Raw genomic sequence first — 7,294 nt, 5'->3', positions numbered from 1 at the left:
TGCTGCTCGCAAACCTGGGATGCCGAACTTCTTGTGACACTGAAGAAGAAACAGGAGTCGTGCTGGACAGGAGACTGGGGGGGGGGATCAGTTCCAGCCCCCTCTCGTTCCTGCCACACTTCCACACACACACGCACCCACACAGACAGGGCTCTCCTCCAGCCACCCACAGCGGGCAAGGAGGCTGTTGAGACGGAGGAGTGGGAGTCCAGCCCTCGACTTGGCTTCAGGGGAGGAGGGAGCCGGGAGTGGCACTGGGCCAGGCCGTGGGGGGGGTGCTGGCAGGGGCTTAGTGCTGCACGACTGGGAGCAGTAGAGGCAGGACCGGATTTGGGGGGGGGGGGCAGAGGGCAGTGGCAGGCGGGAGGAGGGGCGTTCCTCCAAAGCGCTCCCGGGAGAGGGGCCCAGGGCCCAGGCGCGGCTCAGCCCGCTCTGCTTCTTGGGCTGGGCGGTCTGCCCTCCGTCTTCAGCCCGCAGCACAGCCTCTCCTTCCGCTTAAACCTGGGGGACGGGGTAAGAGGCACAGGCCGCCAGGCCGCACATGTTGCATCCCCGCTGGATATTGAAGTACCTGAAAGCAAAGGCCAACATTTGTGTCAGGGGCAGGGGCAGCATTGCGACCCTTCCCTACGAAGCGAGTCCTCCTCGCATTCCTAATCAGGAAAATGTGCTGGCCCCACCCCCTCTGGCCCCCACAATGTACTTACCTACTTCCTTTATGCCCCCATTCCCCCACCCCCGTGGAGACCCACGGCGCCTCACAACAGTCTCCCCTTCAGTCGAAGACGGAGGTCCTGTACCTGAGCCGGGGGTGCGGAGGGGGGGGGGGATGGATGTGGGTTTCAGGCTTCCCACTCGGGAAGGGAGACCTCTGGTGCCAGCCCAGGAGGTGAGAGGCCTGGGACTGCAATGTTCCCTCTAAGCTGTGGAGTCTTGTGAGCAAAAATTCTGCTTTGTGAGCTAGTGGCATTAAAGTTGTGAGCAAGCAATTTGGCTACTGCATAAATCAGTTTGCTCTGGAGCCCTCCTCCCTGAGCTGAGACAAAAATCTGTGAGCTGGAGGCTAAAAAACTGTGAGCTAACTCACACTAACTCAGCTTAGAGGGAACACTGCCTGGGAGTAACACTGGGCGCCTCTCTTCCTACGGAGGCCCAGAGGCTGCCGCAGTCGCCAGGTCGGCCTTTTCCCGTCGTGGGCAGATGAGGCCACTGAGACCCACCCTTTCTCCCCAGGACGTGGCTACAGCGACCCACGCAATGGTCACTTCCAGGCCACTTGATTACTGCAGTTCGCTCTACCCAGTCTTGTCCTTGAGGCTGACCCGGAAGTTGCAGCTAGTATAAGATGCGGCAGCACACCCGCTGACGGCAACGCCAGTGCGGGGTCCCGTTCCGGATTCACTTCAAGGTGTTGGTAATAACCTTCAAAGCCTTACACGGCCTGGTAACAACCTATCTGAGGGACCTCCTTCGCTACATTTGTTCTGCCACTTCGGACCAACATGGCTGACCACCTGGTTCTCTTCGGCACAAGGATTAGGCATTTACCGCGTACAGCTTTCTGAAACTAGGACTCGCCTCCCAAGCCATTCTTGCATCATTTAACACGTGCCGTGTTAAAACTCCTGCTTTGCTCCAGTTCTGTTTTTAGAGTTCTGTTGGGTCCCAGAGCCCTAATTCCTACGACACTGTTCACTGAATGCCCCATCTTGTTGGTCTTCTTGACCAGTGTTCCCTCTAAGCTGAATGAGTGTGAGCTAGCTCAGTTTTTTAGTCTCCAGCTCACAGGTTTTTGTCTCAGCTCGGGAAGGAGGGCTCCAGAGCAAACTAATTTATGCAGTAGCCGAATCACTCGCTCACAACTGTAATACCAGTACCTCACAGAGTAGAATTTTTGCTCACAGGGCTCCACAGCTTAGAGGGAGCATTGGTTTTGACTCACTCTGCGTCATCCGCCCAGAGCCGCCAAGAGCAAAGCGGCCGATAAAGAAGGCAGACAGACGGACAGACGTGAGCCACTAGGTGGTGCCAGAGCGCAACCCACCCACCGAGCCAGAGTCGCGGCCGGCGGAGAGAAGAGGCTGGGAGGCCTTACCCGTCTATGCCCCACACTGAGCCCCAGGAGTTCTTGACAATCCAGTAGGGAAGTCCATTCTCTTCCCCGTAGCCCACGGCCAGGACGGCGTGATTCACTTTGTCCGGAGTCTTCTGACAGCTTTTGCTGCGTGCAGAAAGCAGGAAAAGATTTCAGGTCCACCCTCCTTGGGTTAACCGCAGACGACACTACTCAGGCAACGCGTTTGAGTTCAGACAAACCACTGATCAAGGGGCAAGGTTTGCCAGCCACCCGGCATCTCGGGAGACTCACCTGGAGTAAACCCCCTTGGAGTACAACATGAAGTCCTCGGTCACGTCGAAGGCAAAGCTCACAGGATTGTAGGTCCCCACGGCTTCCACCATGCTGTCTTCATCGTTCTGGAAGGAAGCATCGCAGAGGTTAGCATGTGTGTGGAGTCCAATCCTCCCTCTAAGCTGTGGAGTCTACTTTGCGAGCTCCTGGCATCAGAGTTGTGAGCGGGTTCGCTGGCTGCTGCGTGAATTAGTTTGCTCCGGAGCCCTCCCTCCTGAGCCAAGACAAAAAGATGTGGGCGGGAGGTTGGAAAGCTGTGAGCTGGCTCACACTAACTCAACGCAGAGGGAACACTGGCGTGGACGCGAGGCCGAACTGCTTCGAACTGGACCCCGTTTCCTGCGAGAAGACAGCGGCGGTCAGCATGGGCAGAACTGGACTCCTTCCCGGGTGGGCAGCTGACTCAACTCAAGTCCCTCTCCCTTCCTCCAGCCAGAAAGCTCCACAGCTCTGCCTTCCGGTGGGAAGTGCGCGGTGCCTTTCTCGGACTGCCAAGGAGAGCGGGACCAGCAGGGAAGCAGCAGGGCTGGCCTCAGGCCAGGAGGAGGGAGGGAGCCCCGAGCAGGGCCGAGGCGGAAGGCCTGGGGGCCCGGCAGAGCAAGAGCCCAAGGCTGCTGCGGGGAGCCTGGGGGGGCCCAGGGAATAGTCTGGGGAGCGGCTCGATGTCCACAGGCAGGAGAACGCCCTGGGGAGGCAGAGGCGAAGAGGAGGAGGAGGAGGAGGCACTCACCAGTGTAATGTTGACAACGTCCTTCACGAAGGCAACGGCCTCCTTGGCCTGGAATTTGCAGGTGCCATTCTGCGGGGGGGGGGGACACACGAGGCAAGGCTGTTAGAGCCAGCTGCACCAGACGCCCAGCGGGCCCCTCGCCCACCCTCAGAGAAGCCCTACCCTGGCGTGGTACGGGTACGTGTCCTCGCCCATGAGCCCGTGGTTGTATCGGATGTACTCAAAAGCTTGGCTGGGGAGGCCCCTGGAGAGGAAGAAGAAGAGGAGGAGATTGGATTTATACCCCTGGCCGTCCACTACCCAAAAGAGTCTCAGAGCGGCTGACAGACTCCTTTCCCTTCCCCTCCCCACAACAGACACCCTGTGAGGTAGGTGGGGCTGAGAGAGCTCTTGACAGAAACTGATCTTTTTTCAAGGACAGCTCTGATCAGAACTACGGCTTGCCCAAGGTCATCCAGCCAGGTGCAAGTGGAGGAGGAGTGGGGAATCAACACCGGTTCTCCCAGATCAGAGTCCGCGCACTTCACCACGACACCAAACAAAGAGGCGAAACAGCAAAAGGCTTCACGCGGAGAATTCCAACGACGCCAAGTGTGGGGGGGCATCATCAACGGAGGGTGGGGCCGAGGAGAGCGGAGGGGGGGCCCCCAGACCGCCACGCCGGAGGGCACTACTCACCCACTGCAGCCGTGGTTGTTGAAGGCCTGGGCACAGTCGACCAGCTGCTGCTCCGACTGGTGGGAGGGAGGGAGGGAGAAGACACACTGGGGCAGGAAACCCACCAAGGAGCCCCCTGCCCGTCTGACTTGCTCTCCTCTCAGACCCAGCGGACACTCGGCCGAGCGGGCTTACGGCCTTTCTTCCCCACTCCTCTGCTTCCAACAGATTCAGCCTGAAGACCACCCCCGCCCCACCAGTCCCTGCCAGTCCTGTAACTGGTCTGCCCAGAGATGGGGACTCCCAAGCAAGGCTCCCTCTAAGCTGCGGAGAGCCTCGTGAGCGAAAACTCCACTTTGTGAGCGACCGGCACTAAAGCTGTGAGCGCGCGATTTGGCTGCTGCACGGATTAGTTTGCTCTGGAGCCCCATCCTCCCTGAGCCAAGCCAAAAATGTGTGAGCTGGAGGCTCAAAAATTGTGAATTGGCTCACACGAACTCAGCTTAGAGGGAACACTGCTCCAGGGGTGATGAGACGGGGGCGGGGGGGGGCTTGTTTCTTCCAACTCGCTCACTAGGCAGCTTGCCCAGACCTGGAGAAAGAGGGGAAGTCTCTCCCTTCCGAAACCTGCACTCAGTTCCTTTTCCAATCCGTCATTGCTTGTTCTCTTTTGGAGACCTGCCATGTGTGGTGACAAATCAAAGGCTCCTGGAAAGCCCCCAACTTTCTCCACTGCAGGAAGTCCTTGTAGCAAAGACTTGCGCGAGACTGACAAGCCCCGGCACACAGATTGTGTCCCCCACCCCACTCCCCCACTCTGGTCTCTCCCCCCCTGCCCCACCTGGGCACGAAGCTGTTCAGCGCCAGCAAGGGCCGGATTCCACGGGGAGGGGGCTTACCAGGTCCGGCAGCTTCCCCGTGGCGATGGCGATGGCCGACTCCAGGCACCCCGTGGTTGAAAACGTCCAGCAGCTCCCGCAGGGACCCTGGGTGGGGGGGAGGAGGGAGAGGGGATGCAGGGGGCTCTCCTCGGAAATGCCGGGTGGGGCAGCGACGAGGCTTTGCTCCGTGTGCCTCTGAGGACCCTGCGGGGGCCACACGACTCAGCGGTCACCACATCTGCAAAGGATGCCTCGGGTCCCAGAAAGGTCACTTGGGTGGCTTTTTAACTTCTTCCTGACAAAGATGTGCGTCCCCATAAAGTGTCGCTGCTCCAAGGTCCAGACCGGAGAGCAGTAAGGCCGGTCCTTCCAAGAGGCCAAAAGAACTGCCAGGGTTGCTTGAGGGGCAGGCCCCACAACGCCCCCCACGTAGGTCTGCCGTATTTGGACTTGCTGGTCAGTGGTCTGGATCTGTCAAGACCTCCGAGCCGTGGGGGGCCCTTCCCTCCAGGAGCGTTACCTGGTTCTTGACCGGCGTCACATAGTTCCCCTTCTTCCTCCAGTCCATAGCCGGTGGGTGCCACCCGGCAGTGCCCTTGAAGTTGCCTTCCGTGGCTGAGCAGTTCTGCAAGTGGAGGAGGAGGAGGAGGAGATTGGATTTATACCCTAACCATTCACTACCCGAAGGAGTCTCAGAGCGGCTTACAATCCCTTTCCCTTCCCCTCCCCACAACAGACACCCTGGGAGGCAGGTGGGGCTGAGAGAGCTCTCTCGAGAACTGCTCACGAGAGAACAGCTCTGAGAGAACTTGTGACTGGCCCAAGGTCACACCAGTAGCTGCACGTGGAGGAGGAGTGGGGACTCAAACCCGGTTCTCCCCGATTAGAGTCCATGCTCTTAACCACTACACCAAACTGGCTCTCATGTGACAACTGAGCCTTTCAAAAAGCCAGCAGCGGCACCAGAGGAAGGCAAATGTGAGGGCCTCAAACCAGGGAAGGGCCCGGTCAGTCTGGCTTTAGGAGCCTGAGCTATGCTGGGGCAACGGAGGTCGCTACAGTCCTGGGTTCAAATCTTGCCACTGATGAGCTGCTGTCTTGAGGGCTGCCATCCAAGGATTGCCAGGGTCCGACATACCTAAGGGACCGCCTTTCCCCGTACATACTCCAAGGAGCACTTCGGTCCGAGGCACAACACCGCCTGGTGACTCCAGGCCCCAGGGAGGTCCAGCAACCAGGGTCAGGGCCCATTCGGTGGTGGCTCCTACCTGGTGGAATGAGCTCCCGGAGGAGATCATGGCCCTGCGGGACTTGGCACAGTTCCGCAGGCCCTGCAAGACGGAGCTCTTCCACCAGGCTTTCGCTTTGGAGCAGTGCTCCCTCTAAGCTGTGGAGTCTTGTGAGCAAAAATCCTACTTTGTGAGCTACTGGCATTAAAGTTGTGAGCGAGTGATTTGGCTGCTGCATAAATTAGTTGGCTCTGGAGCCCCATCCTTCCTGAGGTAAGACAGAAACGTGTGAGCTGGAGGCTAAAAAACTGTGAGCTAGCTCACACTAACTCAGCTTAGAGAGAGCACTGCTTAGGAGCTGCCACTGCCGCTTCCACCAACGATCCCTTAAACAACTGGGAACGGAACGGCCCTGGAAGATCATACTGCAGCGGCGCGGTGGATCAGTACGGTTGTTCTGGGATACAGACAATGTCATCTGAACATTATCAGCCAAATACCATCTTTTTGATTAGTGTAACATCTTAGAGCACTTGTTAGTGATCTTGTTTTTTGTGTTTTTTTGTGTTTTATTCTGTCTATTTATTGGCACAAAGTGCCCTATCTATAAGCCGCCCTGAGCCCTTTGTGGGGAGGGCGGGGTATAAATTTAATAATAAATAAATAAAGGATCCTTAATATTGCTCTGCCTTACAGGGCTGTACTCGAAGGGGGTTTTTTCCCCCTCTTTTGCAGAAAATTTGGTAGCACCGGACCCAAAGTAAAATTTTAACAGAACACTAAAAAACCAACAGCAACAGTAGTCTCTATGAAATCTTTTCAGTTCAGCAAGCTAATTACATTTTCTTCTATGGTCATTTTAACACACACACACAAACCTTTTGCAAATGCAGCGACTGGGCCTGGTTTTTTGTTTTCCGAAGGAGGATAAGAAGGGCGCGTGAGTGCCGGGTTCCCACTGGAAAAGGCCGTCTTGGCACCCATTTGGGGTGGGAAAAGGGTCCCTGTAAGCTTTCCCCACTGGGAATCAAAGCCGTTTAGGGGCAACTTTTCCAGCAAGAAAACTTCCAGCAAGAAAAGTGAGGGGCCTCCCCACGCCTTTTCTTTCTCCAGGAGCAAAAGGAGCCCCCCCCATCGTAGCTGCTTTTGGAGAAGAAGGTAAACTCATTTCAAATGAGCACAGAAGGCCGCAGATGGTCATTTGATCCCCCGCAGCAATAAAAAGAGCCCAGCAAATGAAAAACCAACCAATTATAAAATCTACACAGCAGCAGCAAAAGGGAAAAAAGAAAAACTCCTCTTTTTCTTTTTTTTCAAAAATGCCCCCCCCAGTCAGTGGCTTGGATAAGGGAACCAACAGCCTTTTCCGGGGGGGGGGGGACCGTCG

At 57.0% G+C, this 7,294-nt stretch overlaps 1 protein-coding gene across 1 annotated transcript in view; it reads right to left on the bottom strand.

Moving 5' to 3' along the window:
* Nucleotides 1–458: 458 nt before the first annotated feature.
* CTSH (cathepsin H) overlaps nt 459–7,294 on the bottom strand; it is a 10,591-nt gene continuing 3,755 nt past the window's right edge. Inside the window, exons 4-11 of the mRNA XM_015428797.1 lie at nt 5,199–5,303; nt 4,697–4,783; nt 3,819–3,874; nt 3,303–3,384; nt 3,141–3,209; nt 2,369–2,475; nt 2,096–2,221; nt 459–571 (exon numbers count right to left, since the gene is read on the bottom strand). Coding sequence (XP_015284283.1) covers nt 496–571; nt 2,096–2,221; nt 2,369–2,475; nt 3,141–3,209; nt 3,303–3,384; nt 3,819–3,874; nt 4,697–4,783; nt 5,199–5,303 — 708 coding nt within the window. The 3' untranslated portion in view covers nt 459–495. The remainder of the gene's footprint in view (nt 572–2,095; nt 2,222–2,368; nt 2,476–3,140; nt 3,210–3,302; nt 3,385–3,818; nt 3,875–4,696; nt 4,784–5,198; nt 5,304–7,294) is intronic.

The sequence above is a fragment of the Gekko japonicus genome, unplaced genomic scaffold, assembly GCF_001447785.1.
Source record: "Gekko japonicus isolate JY-2015 unplaced genomic scaffold, Gekko_japonicus_V1.1 scaffold773, whole genome shotgun sequence".
NCBI lineage: Eukaryota > Metazoa > Chordata > Lepidosauria > Squamata > Gekkonidae > Gekko > Gekko japonicus.
This window is presented reverse-complemented; position numbering and strand designations above follow the sequence as displayed.